The sequence below is a fragment of the Budorcas taxicolor genome, chromosome 13 (assembly GCF_023091745.1).
Source record: "Budorcas taxicolor isolate Tak-1 chromosome 13, Takin1.1, whole genome shotgun sequence".
Lineage (NCBI taxonomy): Eukaryota > Metazoa > Chordata > Mammalia > Artiodactyla > Bovidae > Budorcas > Budorcas taxicolor.
The window spans coordinates 20,937,122-20,954,823 of NC_068922.1; the positions used below are offsets into that span (position 1 = coordinate 20,937,122).

Consider the following 17,702-nt stretch of genomic DNA (forward strand, 5'->3'; position numbering starts at 1 on the left):
TGTTTTGGGCCATGTGGGATCACTTCCAAGGTGGTTCCCTCTGTTTAACTTCTTCCGTTTGCTGGTTTTTTAGGCTCACTAGTTCAGTCGCGCTGTGGGGAGGGGGGATGCTGCAAACAAATAGCACTGTCGTGTGCACACAGTGTCTCAGCCTCACTTGACCTGTCCCTTCTCGTGGCGCACAAACCGCTCCGGCTCTACGATGCTCAGCCGGGAACCGTCTGGGGCCGGCCCTCGGCTGCATGCACTTCCCCGGTCCAAGCCGCTCAGGTTCGGCGCTCAGGCCGCCCGCAGAGGCACAGATACGGCTGGGACTGCACTTTGTGCCCTTCCCAGGTCCGAGTAGCTCAGGAGTTTGGCGAGCGCGATCGTCGCGGCTTGTCACCTTTTCTGCTGCTGCTGCTCAGCTTTCTGGGTGGCCCGCTGGCGTCCCCCGTGAGGCAGATGGTGACTGTCCAGCACCCCCAGAAGTCTTAGCAAAGAAGCCTGCTTGCAGTTAGGTAAGTAAAGTCTCTCCGGGTCTGCAATTGCCCCTTTCCAGTCCTTACGGCTCTGGCTGCCTGTCCCTGGCGGGGGATGGTCTGCAGCCAGCCGGCTTTTTCTGTTCCGTCCTTTGTTCTGTGCTCGGTCCTGGCGCTGTCTTATGTTCGAGCTTTTCATGCGGTAGCTATCCCACAGTCTGGTTTGCTAGCCCAAGTTAGATCGTTCTGGTTGCACGTGGGGTGTTCCTGCCCAATTCTTACAAAGCACTGCAGCCCGCGCCTCCCGCGCTTCCCTGCCCTGCCCCCACTTCCCAGTGGCGGATGCAGGCGTCTGTGCTGCTTTTCCGCTGGGGGAGTTACTGTTGGGCTTGTAATCTCTTGGTTTTAATTATTTCTTTATTTTTCCTTCCTGTTATGTTGCCCTCTGTGTTTCCAAGACTCGCCACAGACTCGGCAGGGAGCGTGTTTCCTGGTGTTTGGAAACCTCTCTTCTTAAAATTCCCTTCCCAGGATGGGCTTCCCTTCCCAGGACGGAGCTCCCTCCCCACCTCCTTTGTCTCCTTTTTCATCTTTTATATTTTTTCCTACCTGTTTTTGAAGACAATGGTCTGCTTTTCTGGTTGCCTGATGTCCTCTGCCAGCCTACAGAAGTTGTTTTGTGGAGTTTGCTCAGCGTTGAAATGTTCTTTTGAGGAATTTGTGAGGGAGAAAGTGGTCTTCCTGTCCTATTCCTCTGCCATCTTTCTGTCTCTCCTACAATTTGGTTTTATATTAATGAAGATTTTATAGCTCTGCTAAACTAGAGATACGGAGAAGGCAGTGGTAATCCACTCCAGTACTCTTGCCTGGAAAATCCCATGGACAGAGGAGCCTGTTAGGCTGCAGTCCACGGGGTCGCGAGGAGTTGGACACGACTGAGCGACTTCACTTTCACTTTTTATATTGGAGGAGGAAATAGCAACCCACTCCAGTGTTCTTGCCTGGAGAATCCCAGGGATGGTGGAGCTTGGTGGGCTGCCGTCTATGGGGTCGCACAGAGTTGGACATGACTGAAGCAACTTAGCAGCAGCAGCAGCAAACTAGAGATTAATGTGTTTATCAATAAGAAAACTTAACCAGAACAATTATATAAGAAAAAGAGACAGAATCCATCCAAATTGGAAAGGAAGAAAGAAAACTATACTATAAATGACATGAACATGTATAGATAGAAAACCCAAAAAAAAATCCATAAGAAAGCTACTAGAATTAATAACCTCAGCAAAGTTTTGATATATAAGATCAACACATAAAAATCAGGTATGCTCTTAAGTACTATCAGTGAACAATCAGAAAAAGAAATTAAGGAAATAATCACATTGACAATAGCATATAAGAGAGTAAAATACCTGGGAATAAATTTAACCAGGGAAGTGAAAGATTTCTACACTTAACATTTCAAAGCATTACTGAAAGAAATTAAAGAAAACCTAAGTAAGTAAAAAGACATTTTGAGTTTATAGATAGAAAGATTTGTTATTGTCAAGATATCAGTACTACACAAAGCAATCTACAGATTCAACACAGTACCCATTAAAACTCCAGCAGCTTTTTTTTTTTTTTTTTTTTTTTTGCAGAAATATAAAACTTATCCTCAAATTAGTATGGAATTACAAGGGCACCAAAGAGCTAAAACAATATTGATAAAGGATGGACTTGGAGAACTCACATCCTGATTTCAAAGCTTACCACAAAGCCACAGGAAATGAAACTGTGTGGTACTAGCATGTGAATATAAGTGGAGACCAATGGATCAGAATTAATCAAAATATAAACCCATACATCTATGACCAGTTGAGTTTTGACAAGTCTATTCAATAGAAAGAACAGTCTTTTCAATAGATGGTGCCAGGGCAACTGGATTTCTGCATACAAAGGAATGGATTTGAACTCCTACCTCATACCATGCATAAAAATTAACTCGAAATGGATCAAAGACTTCAATATTGAAGCAAATAAGAGCTAAAACCAGCAAATATTTAGGGGAAATCATAGGAGTAAAACTTCATGATCTGAGATTCGGCAATGCCGTCTTAGATGTGATACCAAAAGTAAAGGAAACAAAAAAATATATATATAGATAAACTGGACTTCATCAAAGATGTTCATTTCACTGAGAAAATGAAATAGTGCCCAACACTGTGAATGCAGTTAATGCTGAATTGTACACTCTTTAAAAATGGCTAAAATGGCAAATTTTGTTATATACATATATTTACCAGATTTTAAAATTAATACAATTAATATTCCTAGAAAACTTTGAATTATATTCTTTAAATGAGTGACTTGTAGGGTGTGTCAATTGTAATTTAATAAGGTGGTTAAAAGGTATTAAAATAAGCATTTACCTGAAAGTCATGTTTAATGGATGCAACATACAGGAATTTATTTTTTGTTTTTCTTCATTGCCCATCTAAAATATTTTCAGATATATATTATAACTACTTTCATGTTTTTAATCAACATTGAAACAATTTTGTTAGTTAATAAGCCATGAAGTCAGTTCCTGTGGAGATATCCATATGCTCACTATATTTAAATTAGAAACTTGTATCAGATTTATCCTAGTTCTGTACTAACATATCTCTGTTTAGCTTCCTCAGAACACCACCTTATACAGTGCCTGCACACATTGGGTGTAGCCAGAGCTTAATAGTAATTTATGTGAATGCCTGTTAAGTCAGGGGAGGAGAATGCAAGTGATTCAACCGTTTCCTTTTATCTACTCTAAACTTCTAAATCAATGCCTTTCTGATTCCCAGAGGTGTTTCCATTCTTCGAAACCTTAGCTCTTAAAGAGCTGTCTGCCTAATAATGACAGATACAGTAAGTTAAACACAGCATTTTTTAGCCTCATGCAGACTTAACATTGTACCATACAGTGTTAGGACTTGCAGAAAACATCATAATCAAACATTTTATGTCCCTTGTAGCAGGATTTGTCATTTTAAGTAAAATTGTTTATGTTTGAATATCAAACATATATAACTGATGAAGGTGGAAAATTATATCATGGAACTTGAAATAGTAATTCTATGGAGCTGACACTTGAAATGTACTTAATTGAGGTATCTATGGGTAGTGGGTATGTTTTCACTTCTTAAATAGGAAAGACATTAAAAATTAAGCCCAACAATTCTCAGATTTTCCATATTGGGAAACAACACTTGATCTGGGGAAAATTAAAAGTTTGAAATTGTTAATAAACATAATTTGAAGTTAACATAATTTGCTCACCTCCCACTACTCATACTGTGACCCTTTCTTCTTTTATTATGGTCCATATCCTTACACTTAACATATCCCTCTTCTTTCTTTATACTCACCCACCCCAAAGGCTGGTCACTTCATTTTAACAGAAAATTATTTAAGACTTAAAATCCTTTCAGAAGAAAAGTATCTTCTATAGCTGAAGCCATAGTAATAATAGGGTTGGAAAATTGATCAATTTACTTGACTTCTGCTTGCCAGTAGTGGTTTAGGTCATCTGGAGTCTTAGCAGTTCAAAGCCAAAAATAATCATCTCATACCAAAATCTTTTGTGTTGCTTGTGCCTCAATTCTATCCCACTGACAGCAAAGCCTGTCGTTTCAGTTCTTGGTTGCCTGCCCAGTCTTTGGACCATCTGTCCTGTCTGGTCTTATGGTTGGGGTTTCCTCCTGCTTTCTGATTTCATGCCTGATTTCAGCCAAGAATTTTTCTCAGTTGTTGGTGTTTGTGGCTGTCCCATCTTTACCTAGCTCCCAATTTCCATCTTGTTTTAATTCTCAGTCTCTCCTGTACCAGCTTCTGCTTTCACATTTGACACATTTCAAAACACCACTTCACTTCCTACCCAGTCTCAGTTTTAAGAGCAGCCCCATCATGCCCTGACTATGCCACTTATTGAGATTAGTGCTCTGAAAACAACCTTGACTGGTCTTGGAGAGAGAAAAGGCAAAGAATCAAACACCACTTATTCATTTTCATTAATAATTACAGCAATTGTACATTTTCAATTAGTGGTTAAGTAATTGTTCCTTCATCATTTTAAAGTATATCTGTTTTTTTCCCACAAAATAACTCACAAAAATGGCTGCTACAACCCTCTTCACCTATAACTCAAAGGTGATCTGGTTAAGCTACTGAATATTTAGAAACAGTAGAGGTCAGGAATCTAAGAAAGCACTGAATCCACAGGGAGAATGTATTGCCAGCCAGACACAGTTACCCAGATTATGCTGTTGGGTTCATTAATCCTGTTACTTTTTAGAAGAGGACCGTGTGGTTTGGTAGATGAAATAAGAGGTCACACCTCTGACAATATATTATCAAAGAGGGAATCAGTAAGACTTATTCTTTATGCCCTTTTCTTTCGGAATATAAAGATATTATTGATAAGTATTAATTGTCACTATACTCTGATTAAGCAAAATTTCCATGCCTTTTGGGCTTCCCTGGTGGCTCAGACAGTAAAGAATCTACCTGCAATGTGGGAGAACTGGGTTCAATCCCTGAGTTGGGAAGATCCCCTGGAGGATGGCAGGGCAACTCACTCCAGTATTCTTGCCTGAGGATTGCCATGGATAGAGGAGCATAGCAGGCTACTGTCCATGGGGGTCACAAAGAGTCAGACATAACTGAGCAACTAAACACAGCACATATAATTTTTCCTTCCTGGCTGCCTTCTTAAGACCCTGGCAATCATCCTGGAATTGGTCTTCCATTCTCCACTGTGTGTATATGTATGTGAATGTGTGCATATATGCAATTTTCCTTATATCTTCAATAGCATGTATTTAGTTATCTGGTTATATTTATTTTGTTCCTGTGATGAGCATTTGTTTCTTCATCAGTTGTGACCAACTATCCCAGGGCTAGTTGTCTTCTAATAAATCTATTGACTCTTAAGTAACCAAAATATAAAAAGCAATGATCATTTAGGAGCTCAGTTAATCTGAGTCAATTATGCAGATATAAACCAATATGTGAGATTATCAAGGACATGTCTCTTTATGACTCCTGAAAGGAAATACTAACATAAAGTTCTCTTCAAAATGTTCCTATTTAAATTTGCTGTTTAAAATGTTAAATACTTTCACTCATATGCTATGTACACATCATTATGACAGACAAGGTCATGGAAAATAGTCCTCAGATTGTGGTGGGCTTGGCACTTTGGAATCTATGGGACTTCACGGTGGTCTTTCCTTATAACCAGTTCAGCTTTACATTACATCATTCTTTCTAATGTTGTATCTTTTGTATTATTTTAGTAATAATTAAGAAATTAAGAACAACTTTTTTATATGCTTGGATTTATTTGGATCTAACTTTTCAGACATCACATTATGCTTGCCTTCCAAGATGTGGTTGCCTTGGTGTCCTACAAAGTAGTCTTTACTTATGGAAATACCTTCATAAAAATAAGTACACTGGCTAGACAATGTGTCTTCCAAAGATTTCTGTCAGATAACAATCTGAAAATATCCTGTGCTGAATTTCAATACTTACTTTCCTTTTTGTGGCCTTGTGTGCTTTAAGGAAAACTAAAAGAAGTATTAACCGTGCATTTGTTAATCCAGTTTATGGGAACTGGAGCAACTCAGAGAAAACAGAGGTAAGTGGCAATGATAAACTGTATTGTCTCAGAAGGGAAAACACAAGCACTTGCACATGCACACACATACGCACACACAGAGTGTTGTCTGGACATGTTCCCATATCATGGTTAAGAGATGTGTTTAGTGGACTTATTTCTCCACCAGAGAGATGAGATGGGAAGGATTTTAATTCTCTCTAAATATGCAGTGAGAATTTTCCATTTCAGGACGGTTTCAATCTGCTTATAGAAGTTCACTGTTAAATGGCTTTGTGGTCATTGTTCATACTGAGAAAGAGGCAACAACTCTGGAAAATATCAGTTTAACTAACAGAGTATTAGTCGTCTCCTCACAGTAACTCTTCATGGACTCTTCTTCATATTTCATTCCCAAACACAAAAGGGACGATAGCATTCTGCACTTTCTTTCAATTCAGGTGTGGGCTGTGAGGGCTGTTACCTGATAATTTAGACAGAGAAAGGAGAAACTGAAGCGTTACATCTTTCTTGGCCTTTTTAATGGCTACTCCTTTTAAGTGCAATATGGAATAGGCTGGAGAGAAAATGTCAAGTAATATCCCTCTCATCCCTTTCTTAAGTATGTAATATGAGCATCCATTTGGGTATAAAACAGGATTAGCTATAACACATCACATCTGTGTGAAAGCTTCCTTACATCTGATTTTAGAAATATTGTTAATTAATTAATTCTGTTGTCAAAGTGAGCATATGTTAGAAAACCAGTTTTCATTTTTAATGAAAGTCAGTCACAAACAGTTATCACTGTTACTAAAAATAAGTAACAGAGGTGGTTTCCAGCATATTTGAGTTATGTAGTCAAAGTCTAATAAAACGCTTGACTTTTTAAATTTCTGTTATCTGATAACTTGGGCTTCCCTTGTGGCTCAGCTAGTAAAGAATCCAGCCTGCAATGTGGGAGACCTGGGTTCAATCCCTGGGTTGAGAAGATCCCCTGGAGAAGGGAAAGGCTACCCATTCTAATATGCTGGCCTGGAGAATTCCATGGACTGTAGAGTCCGTGGAGTTGCAGAGTCAGACACAACTGAGCGACTTTCACTTTACCTTATAACTTAGAAGAGGAAGGGAGAAATTAAGGGCATTACATCTTCACTAATGACATAATACACTCTTTGTGTGTGGTTATGTTAGAAATGAAAATAAGTAAGATATACCTAAGAATACAGAATTAACTTGATTTCAAGTCAATTAAGTCACAGAGCAAAAATGAAAATATAGTTCTACTTAATGGTTAATATTAATAAATAACAAGCAAAGTAATGTATCTTCTTGACAAAGTAGGAAGGTATAATGTAAACGTATTTTCATTTTTACTAAAGAAAAGAAAATTTAATCTTTTTAGTCTTTAGCTTAGTTTAAATTTTAGAATCTGAAAGTTACAAAGGATGTAAGGAAATAAAATGTTTTAAATTTGACATTTTTTATTAATCATTCCTCTTTCATGTTGTTTCCTTCCATTAAGAATGGCTAGAGAAGAAATCTTGTCATAGCTCTCAACTTTTGTTGCTTTTTTAATTTCTGTTGTTTCAGAAACAAATAACTTTGTATTAATTAAACTAAGTGCGCCTTTCCTGACATAACAGAGAAGTAGACTTCTCAGAAAATACTCTTATGACCATTCGTAGAAAAAATTCTCGTATTCTGATATACAAATTTAGAAGATAGTATATTGAAAACCACGGACCCATCAGCCAACGTCTAAAATGATCAACCCATGGTCATTCTTGTTTCACCTCTGCTACCACCCATTCCCTCCACCCACCAGAATGGTGGTGATATTTTTTTTTAAAGACTTTATTTTCTTTGAGAAATTTCAGGTTCAGGACAGAAGGTACATGGATTTTCCATATATCCTGTGTCCCCACACATGCAGAGCCTTTCCCATTATCAAAATCTCCAACCAGAGTGGTACATTTCTTACAACTGATGAACCTACATTGACATGTTATTATCACCCAGAGTCCATAGTTTACACTACAATTCACTCTTTGTGTCAACCAGAGTGTTTTTAAGCAAATTCCAGTATCATTTAGTTTTATTTGTAAATACTTCAGTTATACTAAGATAAATATATTAAAAATATATATAATTACAGTATCACTTGCAAACATTTAACAGAAATTCTGTGACACAATCAAAGATTCCATCAGTGTTCAACCTATCCCATTTGTCTCATAAATATGTGTGGAGGGGTTGTACTTTGTTGTTGTTGCTGTATTTTTAAAATCAGTATCCATACAATTTATGTGCATTCAAATTGTTAGACATGTCTCTGCTTCTGCTGCTGCTACTGCTAAGTTGCTTCAGTTGTGTCCGACTCTGTGCAACCCCGTAGACGGCAGCCTACCAGGCTCCTCCGTCCCTGGGATTCTCCAGGCAAGAATACTGGAGTGGGTTGCCATTTCCTCCTCCAGTGCATGAAAGTGAAAAGTCAAAGTAAAGTCGCTTAGTCATTTCCAACTCTTAGCGTCCCCATGGACTGCAGCCTACCAGGCTCCTCCGTCCATGGGATTTTCCAGGCAAGAGTACTAGAGTGGGTTGCCATTGCCTTCTCCAGACATGTCTCTAGTCTCTTTTAATCTCTAGATTTTGTTTTCTATTTTCCCCTTGCAATTTACTTGCTGAGGAAATCATGTTGGTTGTCCTATACAACTTTCCATGTTTTAGATTTTTTAATATATACTGCAAAATATAATTCTCCCAGCTGAAACCTGTTTGGCTGTTGTTTTTTGTAAATATTTTTATTTAGTTTTATTTAAACTAACTATAATTAAAGTAACAAACTTAAAAACAGTGCCGTAGAAAGAAGCAGTCAAGATCCTGGCCACTGCATTCCCCCATCGCACTAGAGGTGAGGATGAGGCGATGGCTCCTTTGCTCAAAGGATGCTGGGCACACACCAAGAAGAGGCTTGTGTCAGTGGTTCAGGCAGTATGGACTTAAGGTGTTGAAGTAGGAGTCACAGATGCACTAGTTATTACTCCAGTGAAAATCCATTAAAAACTCACTGCATTCTGCATGATCTGGAAAAAAAGCCTCTTATTTTAAAGTCTAAAATCATAACTCTTTTGATGTGTTTTTCTTTAGAGTTCTATATACTCCTTCTCAAATCCATTATATGACACAATATCAGGAAGACTGGAGACTATATCTAATCGTCTCAAATAGTGCCATCAAGATCATCAAGACTGGGACTTCCCTGGTGGTCCAGTGGCTAATACTCTGCGCTTCTTCTGCAGAGGGCACAGGTTTGATCCCTGGTCACGGAACTAAGATCCCACATGCTGCATGGCATGGCAAAAGAAAAAAAAAAAGAAAGAAAACAAAAGGATTAAATCTGATCTCATATCCAGTCTGTGAAATCTGATAGAAACTCATCTTATTCAATAGTAAAACTGGAAGGGATTTGGAATACCACTCTAATTATTACAGTTACAAATAAATTTTCTTATAGAATATTTTGAATGTTTTCATGGAATCTGAATTAGAACTTTATCATTATATATCTGAATATTTTAATAAAATGTCCCACTTAAGTTTCTTGTTTTCTTTTGACTTTATTATAGCTATTTTTTTAAGGATGAATCAAATTGTTTCAAATCCTGAACATAAAGAAGTTTTAAGATGCTTATTTATATTCCATTGAGCTTAGAAATAAAGTTGAACTGACTACAAACCAGCAGGGGTGGGTGGACAAATATAGTAATCCTAATCAACATAACCATGAATAAAAGGTATTTCTGTATTTGGGGAAAATATATGATAAATTATCATCTTGAACTTTCCTGCATTCAAATCATCATTTAACATCTATCTTTACATAGATATAAAAATAATGCTAAAATATATGTTAAGAAGCATTGTTTTTCTAAAAAGAATAGAGAACCCAGAAATAAACCCACACGCTTATGGTCAATTAATCTGCAACAAAGGAAGCAAAAATATACAGTGAAGAAAAGACAGTCTCTTCTGTAAGTGGTTCTGGGAAAAGTGAACAACTGCTTATAAAAGAATTGAATTAGAACATCTTCTCACACCATATACAAAAATAAACTCAAAATGGATTAAAGAACTAAATGTAAGACCTGAAACCATAAAACTCCTTGTAGAGAACATAAGCAAGCTTATGTAAATCATAGCAATATTTTTTGGATCTGTCTCATAAGGCAAAAAAAAAAAAAAAAAAAAAAAAAGAAGCAAAAATAAACAAATGGAACCTAATTAAACTTAAAAACTTTTGCACAACAAAGGAAACCACTGACAGAATGAAAAGACAATCTACTGAATGGTAAATATTTGCAAAGGGCATAACAAATAAGGGGTTAATATCTAAAAAATATAAACAGTTCATACAACTCAATATCAAAAAAGGAAACAATGCAATTTAAAAAATGGGCAGAAGACCTGAATAGACATTTTTCCTAGGAAGAATACAGATGGCCAACAGGAACAAGAAAAGATGCTCGACATCAGTAATCATCAGAGAAATGCAAATGGAAACCCCAATGAGATATCACGTCACACCTATCAAAATGGCTATCATCAAAAAAGTCTACAAGTAACAAATGTTGGCAAGGATGTGTAGAAAAGGAACCCTAATACACTGTTGGTAGGAATGTAAATTGGTGCAGTCACTATGGAAAACAGTATGGGGGGTTCCTCAAAAAACTGAAAATGGAAATACCATTTGATCCAGTGATCCCACTCCTGGGTATATGTCCAAAGAAAATGAAAACACTAATTTGAAACTTGGTGTTTCATATGTACCCCAGCATTCACAGCAGCATTATTTATAATAGCTAAGATATGGAAGCAACCTAAGTGTCCATCAACAGATGAGTGAATAAAGAAGATATGAGGTGTGAATATGTGTGTGTATATATATATTACTTAGCCCCCCCAAAATGAGATTCTACATTTGCAACAATGTGGATGGAGGGTATTATACTTAGTGAAATAAGTCAGACAGACAAATATTCTATGTTATCACTTATATGTGGAATCTAAAAAATAAGACAAACCAATGGATATAAAAACAACAACAACAACAAAAAAAAAAAAAACACAAAAAAAAAACAAAAACAAAAAAACCATCACAGTTAGAAAGAACAAACTGGTGGTTTCCAGCAAGAGAGAGGGCAGAAGGGAGGGGTAAGAAGCAGGTGGAGGATTAAGAGATACAAACTACTATCGGTGACATAAATAAGCAAGGATGCACAGCACAAGGAATTATAGCCAATATTTTAAAATAACTTAAATGCAGTATCATCTTTAAAGTATTGGGGGTTTTTTTACAACATTTTGGGCTGTAAGTAACTGAAAACTTCCGTACTGAAATGGCTTAAATAATGTGGCAATTTTTAGCCAACAAATCAGGAAATTGGGAACTAGGGCATCTCTTTGCTTTGTTATTCTTTAAAAGTTTTATTTTAAATTTATTTATTTTCGGCTGTGCTAGGTCCTCATTGCTGCATGCAGTCTTTCTCTAGCTGCAATAAGCAGGGGCTACTCTCTAGTTGTACTACAATAGCTACTCATTGCAGTGGCTTCTCTTGTTGAGAAGCATGGGCTCTAGGCTCATGGGCTTCAGTAATTGCAGTATGTGGCTTCAGTAGCTCTTGTGATAGCTCTATGGCTTCAGCAAGGATTCTTGTTCACAAGTTTCAATCCTCAGGCTATGTTTGGGACATTGCCGCTGCTGCTGCTGCTGCTGCTGCTAAGTCACTTCAGTCGTGTCCGACTCTGCGACCCCATAGACGGCAGCCCACCAGGCTCCCCCGTCCCTGGGATTCTCCAGGCAAGAACACTGGAGTGGGCTGCCATTTCTGAGCCCCATGTAAATTCTACTACCAACATAGTTCCCTTTGTGAGAGTACACAGTAGAGAGAACTATTACTTTTCATTAAACTTACAATAAAGTTAATCTCAAATTTTATGGAAATTAATTTTTGAATCCCATAAACTGCAGTCTTGTTTTGCTGTCTATGAATATCTTTTTCTAAGTGCTGCTTTCCAACTAACACCAAAATTTCTGAACTTAGGAAAAAAATCATACAGAAGAGGATCAGTTGCCATTCTTATTGTTGAATTGTTGTTCTTTACTCTCTGGTTCATGGCACTGTGGGACATATACATTTTTGGAAGTTGCATTTATTTTAGCTTAAAAATATCATCCAGATATATTCAGTATTTTTATCTAACTTCCTAAAGAAGCAGTGAATTAAAATTCATGTATAGTTTTAATAAAGGTCTCAAAGCTACTACATGAAAAATATAGCAAAAGTGCAAAAGAGATAATAAAAATGACTGTCCAATTTAAATTGGCTTGTTTCTTTGGAGTATCAAGGAAACTCCTGACATATATGTAGCTTCTGACTGAGACTAATGACAGAGACTAGAAAATCTACAGAGACTAGAAGTTAAGATATTCTTAAAAGTATTTAAAACTTTCTTCAGGAGCAAGTTAAACACACGTTAAAATGTATAAGTCAAATATTTGTGAAGTCTTAACAAATACATAGAGAAGGAAATGGCAACCCACTCCAGTACTCTTGCCTGGAAAATCCCATGGATGGAGGAGCCTGGTGGGCTACAGTCCATGGAGTCAGGAAGAGTCAGACACGACTGAGCAACTTCACTTTCACTTTTTACTTTCATGCATTGGAGAAGGAAATGGGAACCCATTCAAGTGTTCTTGCCTGGAGAGTCCCAGGGCCAGGGGAGCCTGGTGGGCTGCCGTCTATGGGGTTGCACAGAGTCGGACACAACTGAAGCAACTTAGCAGCAGCAGCAGCAACGAATACATATGCAGTTCTGTGGAGCTAAAAGAATGAAACTGATTTTTCTTATCCAGTAAGTAGAAGAGGTAGAAATGTTTATGTTGTTTTCATAATTTAATGCAAGATTTAGAAATAAAAATTTTATTTTTATTTGCATACTGAAAACTTTCTGATATAAGTCCAAATTTGCATCATTGTGATTTTTAAAAGAAACAAAGGAAGAAAAAAAAAAAAAAACCAGAGGGACAACAGGAAGTATAGAGAGCCAACGAATAACATAACTCAGCTTTAAATCATCTAAAATTTCACAAAGGAAAGATAATCTGTTGACAGTTTTGTTTTTTTTTTTTTTTTTAAGCTGGTATATGTCAGGAGAATGGATACCAATGAGTAGTGCTAATAGATTCTTAGGGCTTTGAGTGCACACATATTTAAGACAACATCTTATTGTTAATTGGATTCATGGGACCAACCTGCTCTTTCCCAAAATATACTTTAAGCCAATAGCAACATTAATAACAAACTGATAAGTACTAATCATCTGCCAAATACTGTTCTTATTTTATGTGTTTTAAAATCACAAACGTGGAAATATGTGTATATTATATTAGCCACATGTGGATATTTAATATGAAATTTAAATTAGCCAAAATTAAATGCAAATGTGTGTCTTTTGTTGTACTAGCCATGTTCCAAGTGCTCAATAGCCACATGTGGCTTGTGACAATTGTTTTGGTCAACACAGAGTACATTTCCATCATCCCATGAAGTTCTCTCCAACAGCAGTGGCTTAGAACAGCTTTGAAATATTTCCCTATAAATAGCACAGCAGTAATCTCTATAAATCTACTAAGCACTGAAAATATTTACTGGTATATGTATTTTAACTAGAAGCAGCCAAATTTTAGCATAATGATAAGTTTTAAATAAGACAAAGCATGTTTAGCTGTAAGCAAACTACCAAATATGTGTGATAAAGCAGCATATTTTAACAGTGCTTTCTTGGCATATAACATATTATACTCATATCATCTTTGCCTATTTTTTCTGCATTTAGATGGCATTTTGAAAAAAATCATGTAAGAATTTGCTTTTCCCTTTTCATCTTCTTGACTGTCAGTCATTTTTCACATTTGTCACACTGAGAACTAAAGATTCATGAATCCTTTAAATAATAACTGCCTTGTATTTTTCATTTAAGGGCATGTGCTTTAGGTAAACCAACTACGATATTCATGGCAATGTCTTCTGCAACAAGCAGTCTTAAACTTTATTCTTAAAAATAAACACCAGGGAAAATCCATAAAAGGACTTTGAGTTTGTTTTCCAAAAAGTCTTTTAAAAAATAAGATTTCAAGTATATATTTCACTGTGAACAATGAAAGCTTTGTGAGTCTTTTCTCTGGCTGTGGCGGGTTTTAGTTGTGGCTCGAGAGATCTTTTACATGTGGTATGCAGACTCTTGGTTGTATCACGTGGCTTCTATTTCTCTGACTATGGATTGAACTCGGGCCCCCTGCATTGGGAGCCACTGGACTACCAGGGAAGTCTTGCTTTGTGAGTCTTAATGTTATTCTGCTTTTTTTTGTATCAACCTTCAAAATGCTTGGAGTTTCATTGCTGATGTGTCTAGAAAACCAACACAAGGGTTCAATCTCTAAAATAAGTAATCATTAAATTCAAGAACTTGCTCTTTAATTAGAAGTGAAAAAGCACCACTTTCTACAAGCACCCACTTTGTGAAATTTCAGTGAAACTAGTTATATGCCATATCTTGAATTAAAGAACTCTATGAATCAGTTAAGGATGCAAATAAATAAAAGCATAAATGAATGATTATGATACTTAAGGATCCACTCAAAAATTCACAGGTACATGTCATTAAACATTCTGAGAGAGTAAAGAACACATTTTCTTCTCTAGAATGTGGAAGCAATAATAGAGAGGTTTTTATTTTTCTAAATTTAAAAACATTTATTTCTATAGGCCTGGTTTTAGCCACTTTCAAGACAGCTTCCTTAGAGTTTTATAATATTTGCCTAAAGCTGTGTTACTAAGAAATCAGCTGAGGAAATTAGCATTATCTCTGCAGTCAATATATAATTTGGAGCCAATGAAAAAATGCCAGCATAATAAAAGATCAAGAATAGGAAACTTTGTTTCTCTCTCTAGCTTTTTTTTTTTTTCTTTCTGTTTACTAGTGATCCCAGTGGGAAAATAAGACGTTGGTGGTGGTTAGTTGCTAAAGTGTATCCTACTCTTTGCAACCCCATGTACTGCAGCACACCAGACTTTCCTGTTCTTCACTATCTCCTGGAGCTTGCTCAAACTCATGTCAGTGATGCTATCTAATCATCTCATCCGCTGTTGCCCCTTTTCCTTTTGACTTCATTTTTCCCAGCATCAGGGTCTGTTTCAGTGAGTCAGCTCTTTGCATCAGGTAGTACTGGAGCTTCAGTTTCAGCATCAGTGATTCCAATGAGTAATCAGAGTTGATTTCCTTTAAGAGTGACTGCTTTGATCTTGCAGTCCAAGGGACTCTCAAGAGTCTTTTCTAGCACCACAATTGGAAAGCATCAATTCTTCAGTGCTCAGCCTTCTTTATGGTTCATCTCTCACATCTGTACATGACTCCTGAAGAAACTATAGCTTTGACTATACAGAAATTTGTTGGCAAGTGATGTCTCTGCTTTTGAATATGCTGCCTAGGTTTGTTATAGCTTTCCTTCCAAGGAGCAAGCATCTTTTAATTTCATGGCTACAGTCACTGTCCACAGTGATTGTGGAGCCCAAGAAAAGAAAATCTATCACTATTTCCACTTTTCCCACTTCTATTTGCCATGAAGTGATGGAACTGGATGCCATAATCTTAGTTTTTTGAATGTTGAGTTTTATTTCAGCTTTTTCACTCTCCTCTTTAACGCTCATCAAGAACCTCTTTAGTTCCTATTCACTTTCTGCCATTAGAGTGGTATTATCTGCATATCTGAGATTATTGGTATTTCTTCAGGCAATCTTGATTCCAGCTTGTGCTTCATCCAGCCCCGCATTTCATATGATGTACTCTGTATATAAGTTAAATAAGCAGGGCGACAATATACAGCTTTGTCATACTCCTTTCCCAATTTCAAAACAGTACGTTGTTCCATGTCTGGTTCTAACTGTCTGGTTCTAACCTGCATACAAGTTACTCAGGAGAGAGGTAAGGGGATCTGGTATCCTCATATCTTTAAGAATTTTCCACAGTTTTCTGTGATCCACACAGTCAAAGGGTTTAGCATAGTCAAGATGTTTTTCTGAAATTCCCTTGCTTTCTCTAGGATCCAATGAATGTTGGCAATTTGATCTCTAGTTCCTCTGCCTTTTCCAAACCCAGCTTGTACATCTGGAAATTCTCGGTTCATGTACTTCTGAAGTCTAGCTTGAAGAATTTTGAGCATTATGTTGCTAGTATGTGAAATGAGTGCAGTTGTGTGGTAGTCTGAACATTCTTTGGCATTGCCCTTCTTTGGGTTTGGAATGAAAACTGACCTTTTCCAGTACTATGGCCACTGCTGAGTTTTCCAAATTTGCTGGCATATTGAGTGCAGCATTTTCACAGCATCGTCTTTTAGGATTTGAAATATCTAAGCTGGAATTCCATCACCTCCACTAGCTTTGTTCACAGTAATGCTTTCTAAAGCCCACTTGACTTCACCTTCCAGTTTTTTTTATTTATAACTGTTTACTAGTGATCCTAAAGAGAAAATAAGACATGAAAAAGTAAAATATATATACGTAAAAGTATTGGAAGAGGAAAAAATTGTCATTATAAATAGTATAACAAGTTTGTTAGATATTAAATAATATATAAGGCTAACTGAATATATATCTTGAACAAACAAAATTTTTAAATGAAACTAGTATGATAAATTTAAAATAGATATACTAGAATAATAAATCTTACCAACTCTCAGGCAGGCCAATTAATTTCTCCCTGATGGGAATCTGCCTATTAAACAGATATATGAAAATGTAAGATAGTTGGGCTGAAGGCAACAGAAGCTGAGGCATCTTTTGGAAATGCCTACAAAAATGGTGCCCTTACTTCAATATTTAAAGCAATGCTGCTTCAAATCCTTCACATGTTCTGATTGTTCTTTTGTTCAGTTTTGAGAGCTCCCTAGTATCCTTCCAATATATCCCTTTATCTTGCTTAAGTTGCTCAGGCTGTTTCTATTGCAAACAACCAAAGAAAACCAACTGAAGCATAAATTGGAACTTGCCTTAGTTAGCTTGAGCAGCTGTAACAAAAATGCCTTAGACTGAGTTGCTTAAACAAAAGAAAAGTTATTTCTTATTTATTTCTAGAGGTTGGAGGTCTAAGATCTATGTGCCAGCAAAGTAGGTTTCATTCTGAGGCCTCTTCTCTTGGATACTGGGCAGCTACATATTCTGTGTGATCTCATAACTGCTTCCTTGTGTTAGGGAAGGGAAGAGTGAAAGTAACCTCTCCTTTTCAAGGCCTCAAGCCTCATGACTTCATCTTAACCTAATTACTTTGCCAAAGTCTTATCTCCAAACACCATTACATTATAGTTAGTGCTTTGACATGTGAATTTTGGAGAATACAAACTTTCAGTCCATAACAGTGCTGTTGTTACATGGGATCTGCAAGGGTTTTTTGTTACATTTTTCATAGATAATAGGTGTGGGAAATACATTAAAAATTGGCTAAGAATATAACAGAATAAGAAGGTAAAGTTCAGATCCTGATTTAGACAGTGACGTATGATTACAGAC

General features: G+C 36.8%; 1 protein-coding gene across 1 annotated transcript in view; it reads left to right on the plus strand.

The window, feature by feature from the left end:
* Positions 1 to 9,309, plus strand: part of MALRD1 (MAM and LDL receptor class A domain containing 1) — a 603,405-nt gene extending 594,096 nt beyond the window's left edge. The window contains exons 40-41 of the mRNA XM_052651192.1: positions 6,045 to 6,120; positions 9,229 to 9,309. Coding sequence (XP_052507152.1) covers positions 6,045 to 6,120; positions 9,229 to 9,309 — 157 coding nt within the window. The remainder of the gene's footprint in view (positions 1 to 6,044; positions 6,121 to 9,228) is intronic.
* Positions 9,310 to 17,702: the final 8,393 nt, after the last annotated feature.